Source organism: Limulus polyphemus, unplaced genomic scaffold, assembly GCF_000517525.1.
Source record: "Limulus polyphemus unplaced genomic scaffold, Limulus_polyphemus-2.1.2 Scaffold48, whole genome shotgun sequence".
NCBI lineage: Eukaryota > Metazoa > Arthropoda > Merostomata > Xiphosura > Limulidae > Limulus > Limulus polyphemus.
Window position 1 is genome coordinate 739,245 of NW_013665658.1, and position 20,441 is coordinate 759,685.

The 20,441-nt window shown below is 34.1% G+C and overlaps 1 protein-coding gene across 2 annotated transcripts in view; it reads left to right on the forward strand.

Annotated features, from left to right (window-relative positions):
• The window catches only part of LOC106462798 (titin-like), a 55,359-nt gene that overhangs the window by 31,298 nt on the left and 3,620 nt on the right, over positions 1-20,441 (forward strand). For both annotated transcript variants that reach the window (XM_022390403.1, XM_022390407.1), the window contains exon 9: positions 7,597-7,736. In XM_022390403.1, coding sequence (XP_022246111.1) covers positions 7,597-7,736 — 140 coding nt within the window. The remainder of the gene's footprint in view (positions 1-7,596; positions 7,737-20,441) is intronic.

A 20,441-nucleotide genomic window follows, 5' to 3' on the forward strand; every position in this document is an offset into this window, starting at 1 on the left:
TTACATTGTGCTTCAGACTAATATTACCTCTGGGTCATGATTATATTATTTTTTAGACTCAGTTTGTCCCTGGGTCATAATTACTTTGTGTTTCAGATTCAGTTTACCCCTGTGTTATGATTACATTGTATTTCAGACTCAGGTTACCCCTGTGTCACGATTACATTGTGTTTCAGACTCAGTTTACCCCTGTGTCATGATTACATTGTGTTTCATACTCAGGTTACCTCTGTGTCATGATTACGTCGTGTTTCAGAATCAACTTAGTTCTGGGTCATGATTGCATTGTGTTTCATACTCAGGTTACCCCTGTGTCATGATTACATTGTGTTTCATACTCAGGTTACCTCTGGGTCATGATTACATTGTATTTCAGACTCAGTTTGCCCCTGTGTCATGATTACATTGTGTTTCAGACTCAGTTTGCTCCTGTGTCATGATTACATTTTGTTTCAGACTCAGTTTGCCCCTGTGTCATGATTACATTTTATTTCAGACTTAATGTTTCCTCTGAGTCACGAGTGGGTTTTTGGCTACCCTTAGCTACAGTTGCTTTGAGATACCAGTTTTGACTGTTCAATATCGCTAGAGTTAAATGAATTTCTAGTTTTTTATTTATTTTTTAACTTAAACCATCTTTAATTTATAAGGAGTTGGAGATAGTAGATTCCATTTGAACAAGTGTGACGCCGATATCCGGTGTTGCATGCTCGAAATTCGTTGAATTAATATAAGTTTTTTATTTTTTCAAGTTGTTTATTCTTTTGCTTTAGAATTTCTTTGCTTTGATATATTCTGTCAAACATTATGGTTGTCCATGAGTTGGATTACTTTCCATTTAGTGTATGTGGGGGATTTCCATTAAGTCACATATAATTTAGTTTGTTTGTCTCATAACTTCAGTAATGTGTGAGACTTAACTTTTATTAAGCGTCATTCTTCAAGTAAAGAAACTTTAGTTCCTTAGTTTGATTTTTTGTCTGTGAATACGGTTATGACGATTCTTATAACGTAATGCCCTCTGTACTCAGTACTCATGATAGTGAATTTAATAGCGTAGCATTATGTTTCACAAAGCAAGATCTTCTTGTTACAGCTTTATGACTTAAGTAATTTTATCACTTAAGGACTGTATAAGGTAAAAAGAGTTCTATTTAATGACAGTTCCAGCCTAATCAAAGAAAATTAGTAAAAGGCTTACAAATCATTGAGTGATTCTATACCAGCCAATAATTGCTCATCCTAAATGGAAAGCTCTGTCACAATACATTTACATTTTACTCGTGATCAGGGAGGGGTTATTGTAATTGTTATATCGCTCATTTCAAATAGATGGGATGGGGTGAGGGCTTTGTCACAATACATTTACGTTTTACTCGTGACCAGGGAGGGGTTTCTTAAATTGTTATGTCGTTCATTTCAAATGGATGGGGTGGGGTGGGGGCTCTGTCACAATATACTTACATTTTACTCGTGATCGGGGAGGGGTTTTTCTTTAATTGCTATGTCGTTCGTTTTAAATGGATGGGTGAAAGGGCTCTCTCACAATACATGTTCATATAGTGATCAGGGAGGGGTTTCTCTAATTATCCAAAATTCGTCAAAACACTCATTCTACACATTGGCAGGAGAATAGCGTCTTAGATGTGGAATTATTTATGAATATATTTGGCTTGTGTTTAATTCTTCCTATGTCTAGTAGTACTTATCCTTCTCTTAACGCCCTTTATTAACTTAGATAAACCAATCTCTATCCAGACTAAATTACTTCAAACAGTAATATTACTCATCAATTAAAGATAAAAAATCCATATTTGATACTTGAGCATTTCAATTCTATCGATTTAGATAGACACAATGTTTATCTTATTTGAATATAATCAGATAAGATATATCGTCTGGTATTACTTGAATTATTTGAACCGTACTTGCCGGTGTATAAGATGAACCTAGATTTTTTTAGCAAATTAAGCGTATTTCTTTGAAGTTCGGTGTATAAGATGACCTCTATTGTCAAGTAAGACTAAGATGTTACTTTTGAAAAGAAATTCTTTGAAGTTATTTTTAAACTGTGCTAACCTGCGCTCTGGGGTAATCAACACAACCACGAGTGTGGTATTTTTATGCTCTTCGAACGCTACAGACACCTAAATGTGGCACAACTTAAGTCACAAACATGTAATAAACAACTTTATAAAGTATTCATTACACTTGAACTCCTTTTGTATTACAGAAACATACTAAACCTTATAATATAGTGATCTACTATAAAATCATGTTTACAAAATTAGTGTACGTTACAGAAACTACATTTTTGATATATTCTCAGCAATATTTTAGTAGGATGGTGAAATCAATACATTTAGAACCAAAGATGTCTTGATTAATTGTAACTAGCATGTGAGATAAATAACTTCTAGTTATGAAGAATCGAGACAAATGATACAATTACAAATATGTTATTGTAACACATTTACTCAAAAAATAAAACAAAAGTAAAGGGAACAACATAGTTTTGGTTAAATATGCTATTAACCGGAGAATTCCTACTAGAACTATATCTTTAAATCTGTCCATAAGACGAGGAGTAAAATCATTCATTGTCTTACGTGTAAAAAGTATGGTATTATACACCGGCAAATACGGTATATTTTAGAAATTAGCATAGAAATTATTAGATTGAATTTTCATGAAAATGTTTGTAAGATCTTAGCTCTTTTGTTCTTTTTGGTATATGAAATATCGTTTTTTTTTCAGTCTTTGTATAATAAGGTATTTTAAGATGTACCTGACGTTGCTATGGTTACAACAACCTCTTCAGTTATATGAATAAATTGAGTAAAGATAGTTGTACATTTCTAAACGTCTGCTATATAAACTTATGCTTCCCTAATGCAATATAAATAACTTGAAATACATAGAAAGTTAAGTAAGCTATTTACCTTGCGATCAGTGTAATGTATTCAATGTTCACATTTTTTTGGTGAATTTTGTGCTCCGTTTTGAATGTACCAACTTCCAAAACTTCCTCAGGGAATTAGGTAGTTAGACTTCTAGAGTTACGAGACATTTACACGAACCAGTTAAGAGAAAACTTTAGGGTCTAAGAGGAGTTTTAATGATTTCTCGAGTGGTAATGTTAACCAAAATGCTTACTTGGAAGGGTAATGAGTGTCATTTGCTTGAATAAAACTGATATAAGTTTTTTTTAAATGTAATAAATAGAGACTTTAGAAATTTTTTGAAATAAGCAACAAAAACTTTATTTAAGTACGTAAACGTTACCTGAAATCATAAAGTGGTGTTTCATATAACTTAGCATTTCTTATCTTAAGAGATAAGGTAAAATCACCATGCTTCCCTTTTTTGACATCAGTCTTAATAATTACCATCATCCACTCCCTAATGGGCTGAGCTTGGCGTATTGGTTAGTGTGCAGGGCTGCTGATCGACGGTCCAAAATTCGAGGCGTGATCCTCTATGAGTTGTAGGCGCGTTTTGAAACTGATAGACAATCCCTGTATTCAGATTAAAGAGTCAGACAGAACTAATGTAGCAGCGGTAATGCTAGGCGGCTGTCCTCCCTCTGATTACTATGTATGAACCCTAAAGGTCCTTGATCTGGTTATTAATCCAACGTGCACATAAAGTGCTATTGATGTTGAAACTTTCAATTACACTCCTTTATGTATAGATAAAGATAACTGTACTGTATATTTTACATAAATATATTTTGATCACCTTGTGCTGTTCGACGATTCACCTTCAAATGCTGTCAATGAAAGTAGCTTTAGTATAATTTGTTTCTATAAATCTGCAGATTTACCACAAACATCTCGACCTAACTCATTTGTCTCACTATATTAATATATTTGTGTTCCAAGTGACGGGCATGGCCAGATGGTTAGGGTATTGAATAGTCAATCCGAGAACATGGCTCTTCTCATTTTGCTGCAAAAACGCACTCCGCACTTAGGGACAGTGATGTACTTCTAGAATGAAATTCAAATCCCACAGTTCGATTAGAGTAGCATAGTTGGCTTAGGATGCTGTCTTTCTTCTAGTCTATCAGTTCAAAATTAATGAAGACTAAAGGCTCTGCGCGAATATCGGTAACAAACACTTTTACTCCTACGGTTCACAAACCTATCTTAGTAAATTAAGATTTCAAACAAAACATTATTCTCCTTTGATGGAAGATTTATTGTTACTTTAAACAACAACAAAATGTAACACGAAATTTACCGTTGCGAATCCCCCCTGTAATACTTACGGACACCAAGGGATCACGTACCCCAGATTGAAAAGTGCGGCCTTAATGCGACCCCTGTATCTTATCCGCGGTGCCTTTGAAGGAAGATAAAGACAACTTCCAGAATAATAATCACGCAAAAACTTTATTGCATAAATTCTATATCATTAAGCAGCTGTACTGATTACAACTCATTTTACTTGAAACTACAGTAAATGATATGTTGTCATATCCAGCTGCCCTAAGAAAAATTACATAACACCTCAAGTCTAGATCTAGTTGAACAAGTGGGCAGTCTTTATCGTTCTTATATAGTAGTCAAGAACTAGGCTAACTTGGGACGAGATAGATGTGTTATGACACCAAAAAGAATGATTGATGTTCTTTGTGTGTTTTTTTTTTACCATACTGCTATAGGAGTCAATGTATAGGCTAACTTGGGACGAGATAGATGTGTTATGACACCAAAAAGAATGATTGATGCTTCTTTGTGTTTTTTTTTTACCATACTGCTATAGTAGTCAATTGGGCAAACTTGGGACGAGATAGATGTGCTGTGACACCAAAAAGAATGATTGATGCTTCTTTGTGTGTTTGTTTTTTACCATACTGCTATAGTAGTCAATGTCTGGGCTAAATTGGGACGAGATAGATGTGTTATAACACCAAAAAGAATGTTTGATGCATCTTTGTGTGTGTGTGTGTGTGTGTGTTTTGTTTTTACCATACTGCTATAGTAGTCAATGTTTGGGCTAACTTGGGACGAGATAGATGTGTTATGACACCAAAAAGAATGATTGATGCTTCTTTGTGTGTGTGTGTGTGTGTTGTTTTGTTTTTACCATACTGCTATAGTAGTCAATGTTTGGGCTAATTACGGACAAGATAGATGTGCTATGAAATAAAGAAGACTGATTGATGCTTCTTTGAGTTTGTGTGTTTTTTTTTTACCATACTGCTATAGTAGTCAATGTTTGGGCTAACTTGGGACGAGATAGAGGTGCTAGGATATATGGATGAATATTTCTGGCTTTTTCTGTTTTTCCCTTATATCATACTAAGCCATGATAAACCTTGTTAGATTTTACTTTGCTTGTTTTGTTGGACCAATTTCGAACAAAAGTTATTGATAACGTATGTACGGATATTGATTTTTTGTTCTTTTTTTCCAGCTTGTTATCATGTTGAGCTAAAACCTGCGACTTTAATCTTTAGTATATTCCTATAAAAACTTTTTTCTTAAGCTCCAGATGTCTTGGTTTATTGTATTTGTCATTTCTCTGAAATCAAACTATCAGAAGCAAAATTTCTGTGTTAGCACCTTGCTCTCAGGCAGAGGCCTGTCTTGGCCTGGTGGTTAGGGCACTCGACTTGGAATTTGCAGGTCGCGGGCTCGAATCCCATCATGGAACATGCTTTTCCTTCAGCTGTAGGCGCGTTGTATCGTGAAGATCAGTCTCACTAATCGTTAGTAAAGAGTAGCTCAATAATTGCCAGTGGGTAGTGTTGACTAGCTGTCTTCCCTCTAGTCTATCACTTCTAAACTAGGGACGACTAACACAGATGGCTTTCGAGTAGCTTTGCGCGAAATTCATCAAACAACAACAAGCTCTCAGACATGTTATCTAAATGTCAAATTTGGATGTTATTTGGTCAGCTATACCAAGCAAATATAGCTCGCAAGAGAACTGCCCAAACCCGAACATAACATCTCCTTAGAGAGTCCATGCTGGTTATGAGGTAGAGAATGTAATTTTCGCATTTATGTGCTCACTATATGTGCAGAGCAAACTATGTCACTAGTTAATTATTTAGCGATAATAAAAGTGAATTACACATCTCAGTTTCCCTACCAGTAGTCATCTTGAAAGGGAAATAATTTCTCATTTTACTTAATGTATTGTTGACTCCATGCTTTTACTTAGTACTTAATGTATTGTTGATTCCATGCTTTTACTTAGTACTTAATGTATTGTTGATTCCATGCTTTTACTTAGTATAACTCTCCCTTTTATTAATAAACTGTTTGCGAAAATTAATACCTTTAAAATAAGTTCTGTAACTCTAAAGAACATCAAAAAGACTACTGTATCACATTTAACTCTGCTTCTTTGTAGTTTCTTTTTTTTAAAATCAGTCTTTGCACTTGCTAGTGAGTAATTCGTCTTCGTTAGTTGTAGTTTTATTCGAATTCTCGGAACATTTCAGATACCTTACTTTATAACTTGGTAACACTTAAAAGTACTTTATTGTCTTTTTTTCCTTCTTATAATACTTTTATTAAAGGAATATCAATAATAAACCTTAATTTTAGATCTGTGATGGCAACTATGTTCCTTCTTTTTCTAAAGAACGTTCTTGTGGTATATGGGAGAGGGAACGTCACTAGAAACATTTCAGTTTTTCATGAATTTATTTGAGTGAAAAAATACCTCTTAGATTACTTTATAAGTTTCCTTTAAATATGCGGATGGACAAACAATTAATCAGAATCAAACTAGCAAAAGATTTATATAATTGTGTTAGTCAATATGAAAGTTTCTCAGATTTAACAAAAAAATATTCATTTCTTGAGGGAAAAGATCTTGAACGAACGTGTTTAATGTTAGCGATTTGAATAATAAAATATTAGGCAGACAATTCCATTAAGGTTAATAACAGATATAGAACAGTTTTATAATTCGATTCGTAATTTTTAATAAAACAATTAACCACAAAATGCATTTCTTTAGCAACTGCATCAGCCATATCATAAGAGTTATTAATTAAGTGGTTGATATTCATACTTTGATTTTGTTTCATTTTTGTCACATAGAAGATAATTTTTTTGGTCTTAACAAGATTTAATAAAGGTTTCCCTACAAGGTCTTCAAGAGAAAAATGCTTTTCTAGATATTTTCTCATTCTCTTAGAGTTATTCTTAATTAATTTGGATATGCATTCAAATTGAGAACGTAGTCATAATCACCTACTCGTTTAAATTGTTGATGCCGTTTAATTATCTATCCGTTATAATTGATAAAGTAGTGTGAGTATCTATCTGTTTAAATTGATAATGTAGGGTGATTACCCATCCTTTTAAGTTGGTGATGTAGTGTGAGTATTTATCTGTTTAAATTGATAATTTAGGGTGATTACCCATCCTTTTAAGTTGGTGATGTAGTCTAATTATCTATCCGTTTAAAACAATAAAATAATCTAATTATCTATCTGTTTAAAATAGTAATGTACTTTAAATATATATCTGTTTAAATTTGTAATGTAGGCTATTTATGTATCTGTTTAAAGTAGTAATGTGGGTTAATTATCAATCTATTTAAACTGCATCTATGACTCTATTTCAGGCAATAGTGTCCACCTCCATGCGAACCCCTCACCAGACCTTAAAAACCATGATGGTGACGAGCTAAGTACACCTCCGTTACTTAGGACAACGCACGAAATGTTGGATCGATCTGCCAGGGAATTCTCTCCCACTGAAAGAGTGAGAAACTCTCTTTTCTTTCTTTTATCCATTTTTTTGGGGGGGACAATGATTTGTTGGAGTGAACATGCCGTCTATACTAAAGAATTTTAATTTAACTCTTCCGCTTTAATCAAAAATTGGTCTCTGTCACTTTTCCACCGAGATTATTTTTTTTTCAAGGAAGTAGTAGCTGCTCTTGCTTAGTTTTGTACTGGTTAATTAATCTTTGACAATTATATCACAACTTATATTACACGGAATCAAAGTAACAAATTTATTATTTCTGGTAACTACCGTCTAGATGTATCGGAGTAAACGTGGTAGTAATGTCAGTCTGCTTTCAGGGTTAGATTGAAAACGGTCCAATGACTTCGCATCAATTTTATGCGTGTTTAGAAACAATCCCAGATATCTAAACGTAAACTATTCAGAGGTATTATTACTTCACAGAACGGAACTTTGTAAGAAATTTCATCAGAGTATCATCAGTGAAACCACTAGCTTCCAAAGGACGTGTCTCACTTTTTTTTTAGCGGTAATCTTCATAGGTATTTGCGTGAAAGCTCACTAGATGACTCTATCCGTGATGATAACCAGTCCGGCTACGTACCTCGTTAATGAGACACTTTTTTTTTACTACTGTAAGTGATATTGACCATTAAGTCCTCGTCATTTGGCTTTGATGGGGTATTGATGACTATACAAACTATTAGCCGGGTTTCGTTGTGTGCTTTTACTAATATCTGATGGTGTGACTTTTAAAGGTTCAGACTGGAGTTTCAGTCGACAAAATAATGTTTCTTAAACAGATGATTAGTGTAATTCTTGACACTTGTGGTTTCAGTCGACTATAGAATGTTTTGTCAATAGCTGATTAGTGTAACTCTTGACACTTGTGGTTTCAGTCGACTATAGAATATTTCTTCAATATCTGATTAGTGTAATTATTGACACTTGTGGTTTCAGTCAACTATAGAATATTTCTTCAATATCTGATTAGTGTAATTATTGACACTTGTGGTTTCAGTCGACTATGGAATATTTCGTCAATAGCTGATTAATGTAATTCTTGACACTTGGAGTTTAAATCGACCATTGAATGTTCGTTTCAACAGCTGATTGGTATAATTATTGACGCTTGGTCCTCCAATCAGAGAAAGCTATTAACTATGAAGTTAATTAAATATACTTTTCTACTTTTCTACTTATAAAAATAAGAATGCACGGTTATATCAGTTGAATACTCTGGATGTAAATAATGTTTACGGCCGTAAACACAATAATATCTCACGAGATTTGACCAGCTTAGGAGTTTTATGTTAGTCCTAAAATGATCATTCAAAACCACCAATTGCTTGATTTTATTTACAAAAATCAACTCACCGTGTATTATGATTCAAAAAATAATAACATATAAGGTTTTATTTTTATGTGTTGGTGTTAAAACATGGTGATTTTTATTAATTCGTTATATTAATAGAAAATTACTGAAATATAATTAGAATTACACTTGGTACTTACATCTTATAATCTGACATACAGGTCTGCGCTGGATAACTGAAAGGTGCTCACTGGCCTGGATAGGGCTAATTAACACTGAGAGTGTTTCATCATTTTCGATAATGTTATGAAGGATACGAAAATATATACTCTTCTTCACACCTCCTCTGTAATTCTGAGTTTTTATACGTGCCTTGAGAATGAAAACTTTCTGGAATATAGTTAAATGCAAGAAAATTGCTTGCTTTACATCACTACATGTCAAAGTCAATGTACGCACAACCCAGTCTTGCAGACTCGGTATGGCCCGGCATGGCCAGGTGGATAAGGCGCTCGACTCGCAATCTGAGGGTCGCGGGTTCGAATCCCCGTCCCACCATACATGCTCGCCCTTTCAGCCGTGGGGGCGTTATAATGTGAAGGTCAATCCCACTATTCGTTGGTAAAAGAGTAGCCCAAGAGTTGGCGGTGGGTGGTGATGACTAGCTGCCTTCCCTCTAGTCTTTCACTGCTAAATTAGGGACGGCTAGCGCAGATAGCCCTCGTGTAGCTTTGCGCGAAATTCAAAAACAAACAAAACAAACAAACAGACTCGGTATGAATTGATGGGAGGGAGGGAATCTGTATAAGATATATATTATTAATGAACAATAAAGTCTTAGTTCGTATTAATGTAAACTGTATCCAGATATATATTATTAATGAACAATAAATTCTTACTTCGTATTAATGTAAACTGTCTCCAGATATATATATTATTAATGAACAATAAATTCTTAGTTCGTATTAATGTAAACTGTCTCCAGATATACATTATTAATGAACAATAAATTCTTAGTTCGTATTAATGTAAACTGTCTCCAGATATATATATTATTAATGAACAATAAATTCTTATTAATGTAAACTGTCTCCAGATATATATATTATTAATGAACAATAAATTCTTAGTTTGTATTAATGTAAACTGTCTCCAGAGCATGCATTAAAATAATTTTCCAGGCGGGTTTCAAACCTTGTTTCCTTTGTATAACATGGCGGTTTAATACTGTTCGTTTTGTATATCTAAGGCATTAGACCGAAAACATAATTTTGTTATTCTCTGGAACTGGAAAGCTAGGCGTTTATAATGTTTCAAAACCCTTAAACCCAGGCATATATAAAGTTGTTTTAAAATGTTTCAAGTTAAGCACAAAGCTACACAATGGGCTATCTGTGCTCTGCCCAGCACGGGTATCGAAACCCGGTTTCTAACGTTGCAAGTCCGCAGACATACCGCTGTGCCACTGGGGGGCCAGGTTATTATATAGAAAGCTGGAGATATATTTACGCAGTTTCATCGTTCGTTACATTCAAAATTACTTGCAAATCAATATTTTAAAACTACTTCTTAGTTTTACATATCTTAGACTTAAAAATATCAATTTAGAAAGATTAATATTTTAGTATACAGTATATGAAAATCATTTTCACTGTATCACAAAAACAGACAGCCTCGACTTTTATGTCAAGCCGATTAATACGTAGGATAAACAACGTGAGAAAAGGGGAGATTTTAAACCAGTGATATCGAGGGAAAAAGAGGAGTAGCACAATAATGTTTTAAACTATTAACTGGTTTCAGATGAATGACGAGATACAAACTAGCTTACAACCTAGTATGTACGTCCCCTTGTTTACTTTAAAGAACTACAAACTAGCTTACGACCTAACATGTGTGTCTTCATATTTCAAGTAAAGAAATATAAACTAGCCTACGATCATCTATGTCCCCTTATTTACAGTAAAGGAAAACGAACTAGCTTACGACCTAGTATGCATGTCCCCTTGTTTATGTAAAGAAATAAAGACTACCCTACAACCGACAGTCTTAGCTTAAATTTTGTAACAAATAAGATCATTATTATTAAGATAGAATAGAAGTACACTTAGCACTGTCAAACTGAGCAATGCATGTTATATTAAACATCTACATATGGAATTTGTATAATTAGACAGGTTCTATGGATATCATGAACGATATATTGGAATAGCAAACAATTTTATCAGACACCTGTAGAAAAATGTGTAATTCAGCATTTTACTTATCACAACAAAACCTTACCAAAACATATATAATGACAAAATATAACATGAAATTATTATATCAGTTCATATTAAACATTCAGTATTTGGTTGGTCCTCCTGGCACTCTAATAATCTCCGCAAGGCGACGTAGCATGCTGCTGATGAGGTTATTGATGTAATCCACTGTGATGTCATCCCAATTTGGAGACGGCTTGTCGAAACGTTGTACATTTGCTGTTATGTTAAGCTAATATTAAAGATTTTCTTCATTACCCATTCAAGCCGTCTCCAAGCATTATTAGTCTCAAAGTGGGTTCCTCGTCATCGAATTTGAAGTCATCCCAATTTGTCACTAGAAGGTCCCGCAAATCAGCTACAGTAGCTGGTTTAGAGTCGTTGTTAGAAATTTTTCGTCTCAGTTCTATCCAACAGTTCTCAGTGGTGTTACCATCTGGAACTTTGCTGGTCCTGACAATCTTGTAACGTTTTCCTGTTCGAGATAACCCTGTACAATACGCGCACTGTGGGAAGTGGCATTCCCATCCTGAAACACAAAATTATTATCAAACGTTGCCCAAGCTTATGGCAGAAATATCATCTCCATGTGATGCCTGTAGGAGGCGACATTAACGGTTCCCTGGTGAATATGAAGGACAGTTTTCCCACCATGATGAATAACTGCCCAAACATGTACTGTACCACCCCCTGTGTGTTCCCTGTGGGAAAGGCAGTCTTCCCTCATATGTTCTCCAAGTAAACGACAAACACGAATCCTACAATCAGCTTTAACAAACCGGAAACAGGACTCATATGAAAAGGTGATAAGTTGCCAGTGTCTCAACTGTAAGCTGGCATGCTGTCTTGTCCAAGTAACATAGTGATAGCAATGAATTCTGGCTAATATTGGTTTGCAGATAGCCCTTTTTGTAAAATAATCTTGTTGGGTCAGTCTCCTATTCACTGTTTTTCTGTATACCCTGGAATGAATCTGCTCATGCCATTCCTGTCGTAAGGTGTTGCAAGCTTTATTTCGACCTTTGACTTGATCAAAATACGATCATATCGGGCAGTAGTTTTTCGGCCTTTACCAGTAGACCTTCCTGAAAATATGTTTCCTGTAATCCGATGACGTTTCAGGATTTTGGATACAGTGCACTGGGGGTACCCTACTACTCTGGCAATGACCGTTTGCTTCATAACATTTCTGGATAGTCGAACAATTTGACGCCCTATAACTTCTGGTACGTAACGAGGCATGACTCTATACCAAGTACAGATATATTATCTGGACAAGCGTTGTTTGGTTTCGAAAAAATTATAACAAAAACACCCCCTTTAATACAAAACATGTGTGAATGTGTGTTTGACGAACAAATGCTCAAAACAACTTAAACAGACCAGAATAACAACTCGTACATGTTTCTCTGATCATACGCTACCTTCTCTGTTAATACTCAGACATTTGCTCAATAACTATTCCATGCATGTAGACAATAACATCAATATAGAACAGTACACAAACATTTTGGCCCATTTATGTAGAATTTATGCATCCTTATTTACAATAAAGAAATACAAACTAGCCTACGACTTAGTATATTTGTCCCTTTATTTAAAGAAGAGTAATACAGAATAGCCCATAACCTACTACGTATGCGCTCATATTCACAGTAAAAAAATACAAACTATTTACTGTAGTGTGCGACCTAGTACGTATGCCTTCTTAGTTTATCTAAAATAATATAAGAAAACCTACAATCCATTTTATATGTCACCTTATTTAAAGCAAAGAAGTACAAAGTAGCCTACGATCTAGTATGCATGTCCCCATATTTACAGTAAATAAATACTCAGATTATCTTTAATCGAAATATTCATGTAAGTTGTTGTCGTTAGTTATAATGGAAACTTAAAGGAGGGCAACTAAAGTGTGTTTAGCGTTTATTTTTTATTAAAACAATGGTATTGTACCACCTATAATTATATTTGGTAAAACTAAGTTTGCACAACAAAAGTAACTGTTAACTGACGTTGGTAGTTCTATAAAATAAGTTTACCAAAACAGTGGTTTTCGAGAATTGTTTCTGATGTTACAGAGTCAATATTCCTGGTTTAAAATTTAGAATACATTCTTGAATATGGCATTTTATTAACTTCATTAGTATGTACTACTCTATCTTGTTAGTGAAGAACTAAATATAAACTAACGGTATTAGGATTGAAATTTCACCTTCACTCGTGGTTTACGAACTATCTATCGACTTGATGTAACGAGTAAGAAAGAGCGTGACTGTTGATTTCGTCATTGGTACGCCACGTGGTGTTAGACGTGAAAACTATCAAACCAGACTTTTGGTTCAATTCTTGATTGTAGTGGATGAAGCCCACATTTATTCTCCGGGATAATTTGGCCCGGTAGCTAAGAAAAACCATTATCATATCATGCAGCCACTGCATGCGCCTACAGTTGGTCGTTTACAAACACGAGTGGCCCTTTTAAGGCCATGTCAATGAATGTACTACGTAGATTTTTCTTGCTTTCTGATAGATACTTCGCTTTTTTCTTTCGTTGTCAGCGTAAATTTGTGTTCACACAAACAGTTCTATAAATACCGATGTAGAAAAACAACAACATACAGCACTAATCTTATTTTTACATATAAAAACCCTCTTAAAATAAAATTAACACCGTATCTAGCTACCGGTGACCATAGGTTACATAAAGGGTTTACTAGACTTAGTGGTAAGAGGTACTTAGGTCTATTTTTATAACGTATGGTAAAGTTTTTGAGGGTTTTAATGATGTGTTTTAAGATTTTTGCAGAACTAATCTATTGATTTATTTAGAAGTCTGTCTGACAACACAAGGATTCAGATTACTCCGCGTCTTGTCTGGATCGGTATTTTCGTCGTTATGCGCGACCTAGGAGGGTCAGGTTCAATTCAGATTTCTCTTCGCCTCTCCTTTACTATGTATATCAAACTGTCAAAATGCTATAGAGTTATTCACGAAATCAGGGCTTCAACACTAATGTAAATACATTAAGTTAAAACATTGATCCTACTTCCTCTTCAGGACCATGTCTACGAATATAATGTTTATAGCATTTAGTGGAATTTCACTATTTCTCTTCATTTCATAGTATACACTCACAAACAGTTCCATATTAAATATTTCTCTTCATTTGGTCATATAAACTCACAAACAGTTCCATATTAAATATTTCTCTTCATTTGGTCGTATAAACTCACAAACAGTTCCATATTAAATATTTCTCTTCATTTGGTCATATAAACTCACAAACAATCCCATATTAAATATTTCACTTCATTTGGTCATATAAACTCACAAACAGTTACACATTAAATATTTCTTTTCATTTGGACGTATACACTAACAAACAGTTCCGTAATAAAAAGTCACTTTTTTGACTTGAAATAATTATTTATCGCGTATTTCACATATAATACCCTTTTAAATACACTGGTGATACCTAATTCTATGCGATATTTAAGGGTTAATACAGGTGGACTTTTTCTTATCGTAAAAGTTGAGTGGAAAGAAATACTTCGGACTATCATCTCCATGTATGATATAGCGATCTATTGCGGTTAGTGTGTCGTTTTTATATAGATTTTTATTAAAGTATAGGAACGAGCAATATACGAGTCTATTTTTGATGGGTTTAATGTTTGCGTATTTATGCATAAAATTAATATTAGTTTATTTTGGTACTCTGTAGGCTATGGTGATTACTATATTTTGTATAATCTGTAATTTCTTAATGTGTGATGGCTCCTGTGTTTGTTTATAAATTTTGATTATAGTTTCTAGTGTGGCTCCTGTGTTTGTTTATAAATTTTGATTATAATTTCTACTGTGGCTCCTGTGTTTGTTTATAAATTTTGATTATAATTTCTACTGTGGCTCCTGTGTTTGTTTATAAATTTTGATTATAGTTTCTAGTGTGGCTCCTGTGTTTGTTTATAAATTTTGATTATAATTTCTACTGTGGCTCCTGTGTTTGTTTATAAATTTTGATTATAGTTTCTAGTGTGGCTCCTGTGTTTGTTTATAAATTTTGATTATATTTTCTGGTGTGGCTCCTGTTTTTTTTGCCTCGTTGCCATACTTTGTTCCTAATTTAAGTGATATAATTTTTCCAAATTAATCTTGAATCATAAGTTATTCCAAGAACTTTTGACGATGTGACCACAGTTAGAAGAGCTCCATTCAAATACATTTCAAGAGGATTTCTAAATGTTTTAATGGATTTTGAAAATAGGACTAGGTTCCTTTATAGAACATTTATATTTATTCCATGCTTTTGACAATATTAGACTATTTGATTTATAACAGGCTGCAAGTTTGTAGCTGCAATCGAATGGTCGCGTAACTATTCAGGTCACTCGTCGATGACCTGGGGGGTCAGGTGCTTCGAAGACCTCTCCAGCAAAGTTGTTGTAACACATAGAGTACACCATCGTGTCTGCTAAATACCAAACAAATTACACGTGAGGGTTGTGCACCGTTTACAGTCTTTAGTTACAACAATCCTCTTCAAAGTCGTGTCCATTCATATACGACGTGTAGCATTTTATATCGGAATATACTTTTCTTAGCTTGGTGAGTGTAGTCCTACATATGACAAACAGTTCCGTATATAGCAACACATTAATTTACTAATTCATGACAAGAACCTTAAACATAGATACCATAATTAATACTTTTATTATAAATTAGTTAAATAATATTTTTATTTAAAGTTTACCATTAAGTGGCTTGTTGCTACTCTTGAAGTACACATTAACTGGAGAGAGGTAATTAAGCATATTTTCATCATGTATGATACAGTAACGTCAGTAATTCGTTCTTATTCAGATTTTTCGTGAAATAATTATTTGAGCAATGTAAGAACCTGTCGTTTATTGTCTATATATTTGCATATTTGTATAGGAAATGTGAGCTTGTAGTTCTTGGTACTTTATATGCTGCAGTGAATATCGAGTGTTTTATTGGTTGTAATTGTCTTTTGATTAGGGTTGGTGAAATGTTTATCCATGCTGCATATTCGATTACTGGTCATATGTATTGTTTGTATATTTTAATAATGTTTTGTGGTGAAGTTCCTGAGTTGTTACCTGACAGGCTCTTGACATTATAAGCGCATCTCCATATTTTGGTTCGGACATGGTTAATATGGGTTTTCCAATTTAATTTAGAGTCATATGTTACCTAGGAATTTATCTGACGTGGCAGTTTGGAGGAGAGTATCATTCATAGACACCTTCATCTTAGCACTTTTGTTCTATTCGAAAATAAAACTGTGTTTTAGAGACGCTGATTTTAATTATATGATTTTGGCAATATTCTACTATTTGATTTAATACGGGTTGTAGATTTGTGGCTGCTATGGACAGTGTTAGGCGGCCTTTTTCAAATTGCCACGTCATCTGCAGATTGCGAACTGAGGCAGAAATTTGCGTCTGTGAATGGCATATCGCTTACATACATACATGATGAATAGAATGGAGCTAAGCATCCATCCCTGGAGAACACCTGCTTCTGTAGTATTGTACTCAGAGTAGGTGCCCCCCACGTTACTTCTACATGTTCTATTGTCCAAAAAGTTAGATCGCTAGCGAATAACTCAATGCAGTAGGTCCATTTAATACATTCGGAACCTGAGACCATTGTGCAATACAGTGTCGAATAATTTCTCTATATCGAGAAAACATGTGACAGTGCATTCATGTCTATTAAAACTGTCAGTGATTGTTTCTGTTAATCTGACTAAATAGTCGGTCGTTTGCCAAGACTTTCTGAAGTCGTTTTGTTCCTCAGGTATTTTTTAAGTTATTTTACAGAAATGTACTTAGTCTGTTACTTATTATTCGTTCTAAGGTTTTTCCTACACAGCTGGTCAGGCTGATATATCAGTCGTTTTCTGATTTGTTCGCTGGTTTCCCTTCTTTAAGGAACATGAGAATATTTTCATACTTCCAAGAGACTGGAATGTACCCTATTTTAAGGGATAGGATAAAAAGTGCAGTTAGGTAGTCAAACAATACCTGAGTGTCTTTTTTGAGTAGTGTGGCCTATATACAATCGTCTCCTGGAGCTTTGTTTTCAATTTGTTTAATTGCTGTGATGACTTGTGTTTGGGTGATGTAATCAGTTTCGTTGTCTTGGTGTTCTCGTATGTTTAGATTGTTGTGTATGTACACTGGGAAGGTGGGTATGTATAGTATTTGATTTTGTGCAGTATGTTCATTTACTTTATTGAAGTGATATTGGCTCATGCCTGGATCGTCGTGTGTTTTTAACCTGTCCTTTCTGTGCGTTCGTATATGGTGTGTTGTTGTTGTTGTAAATTAGTGTGGAATATGTTTTGTTTGTCATGGCTGTTTGTGTATCGTTTTAAGTGTTTTTTTTTTCAGAATAATTTGGGATCTCTATAACCATCTAATTTTGCGCAGAAAGTGTCCCATCTGTCTTGCTTTAGGATTTTTATTTCATTTCATATTTATTTTTCAATGCATTGATTTGTATTTTAAGGAATGAATCTCTTGCGTTGTACTTGATTTGTTTTGAATTTCGAACAAAGCTACACGAGGGATATCTGCACTATCCGTCCCTAATTTAGAAGTGATAAGAGGGAATGCAGCAAGCTAACACCACCCACTGACAACATTTGGGATACTTTTTTATCAACGAATAGTGGAATTCACCGTCACGATATATCGCCCTTACGATTGTTTGTTTGTTTCTTAGTGAAAAGCCGCATGGAGCTATCTGCTGTGTCTACCGTGGGGAATCAAACCTCAGATTTTATCATGTAAGCCGGTAGACTTAACGCTGTCCAATCGGGGGCCGCCCCCTCCTACGAATCGTTCTCTTGTAATTGCTGCTACTCAAGGAAATAATATATCTTAATTTTTCAGAACAAAACTGTAATCCTTTCGTATAATAGAGCTTTGATTTGCCAAAAAACTGCCTTTACGATTAGGCCTACTATTATAAAGATATCCTAAGTCTAGTCTGCCCAAAATATTGTAACTCTTCCTTGATTCTATATAAAACAAAGAGAAACACCTGAATTTACTGACTCATAAGCTAAACAGTAAACCTCATAATCGAGGGATGTTCGTGTATTATTTGTTAAGTCTTAACCGAACAATAAACCAAGTGAAATCAGCGTGTTCGTGCACTTTAAGCTTGACCTGGACGTTAAACTGTATATTATATATTCTAAGATTATTCATACATCTTAACAAACTTAATATGAGCAATCAGCCGGGTAGCATGTGCATGTTGCACATCTAACAAGGGTAAATAATCACCAAGTCATATGCGCATGATTTTATCTTAATTCTCACCTGCAGCATGCGTATATTATACATCTAAACTTAAATAATAGTCATGTAGTATGCGAATTTTGTTTGTTTGTTTTTAATTATGCACAAAGCTACACAAGGGCTATCTGTGCTCTGCCCACCACGGGTATCGAAACCCGGTCCCTAGCGTTGTAAGTCCGCAGACATGCCGCTGTGCCACTGGGGGGCACGCGAATTTTGTAAATCATAATTTTTAATATGACATTAAATTGTACGATCTAATTGTGGGAAGTTCGAAATGTTCTTTGATATTTTCTCTGGGTAATTAAGTAACACCATAATGTTAGTTGATATTTTTTCTGGGTAATTATGTAACACCATAATGTTATTTGATATTTTTTCTGGGTAATTATGTAACACCATAATGTTAGTTGATATTTTTTCTGGGTAATTATGTAACACCATAATGTTATTTGATATTTTTTCTGGGTAATTATGTAACACCATAATGTTATTTAAAAAATTCATAAATATAACTGAACAGCCTCCCAGTGGGTCACCAGCAATTATACGGACTTACAGCGCTAGAATCTGGGGTTCGATTCCCTCAGATGGAAAGTGTTCGTACAGCTCAACCTTTTATACTGAATGCTAATATTTTCGAATATGCACATACATTAAACTGCAGAATTAAGTAGTATTTGTGATTAAATAGTAAACGATTCTATATTTTATCCTAAATCTATTCAAATACTCAAACGGTCAACGTTGTGTAATACGTAATTAAATATTATTTAAAAAATAAAATCACGGTCATAAAAATGCATTCTGCATGATTCAAAGTCATTCACGTCATTACATGCTCTGCAATATATAAACACAAAAAGCCATGGTCATGTGACTACTAGTTTACGTATTTAAAAAAGATCACGACTTCTTCTTACTTTCTGATTTTCTAACCCTTCATCCTTATTTAAAATTAAATTATTTTTAGTGTGTTTTATTATTTCTATGGCTTCTCTAATATTTCTAGTCTTTGTATTATTCGGTTGTGCCAAATTAACAGTTTCTTTTTTTTTCCACTGGATAACATGACCAGTATCATTTTCATGTTCAGCTAGTGCAGGGTTGTCACTTTTGTTTTTAACATTTTTCTTATGTTAATTTACCCTAATTTTATAAAAACTTTTCTAGTTTGACCATTATATACACCACCACATTTGCATTCAATTTTATAAATACGCATTTTATCCGCTAGACTGATTTCATCTTTAGTTTTATTTAACACTAGCGAAAGTACCCGGCTTTTTTCAAGTTGTTAGGTTGATATATTCTAGATGATTATGTCAGTGTGTGTATGTTGAACCTATTTTAGCATAGAAGAACAGGCAAAAAATATTTTCAACATATTTTTATTTCCCAGAAACATAAAAAAGTCGTAAAGGTACGATAATAATAAAAGTATTATAGATTATTATTATACTATACGTCACGTTATCTAACCTATGTAAAAGCTAGAATGGTCCGTTTAATATCTGCTCATTACGATTTTAATGACGGGGATGAAAGGAGGCCGTGAAACCTTGTAAGTGTAGTGAATGTTGGTATGATTTAAATAAATTGATAAATAAACCTAAAGCAAAGACATAGTGTGGGATAACCTAGCCTAGAGCCAAGTCCATGCAATTTATTATACAAGTAAAAATATCGATCCAATTTCAAACTCAAATCGTTTCTTAATTTAATCAGTGGAGACTCTAATTTAAGAAATCACACTTTGTTTTCAATTATGTAGTTAATACATTTCATTTTATACTT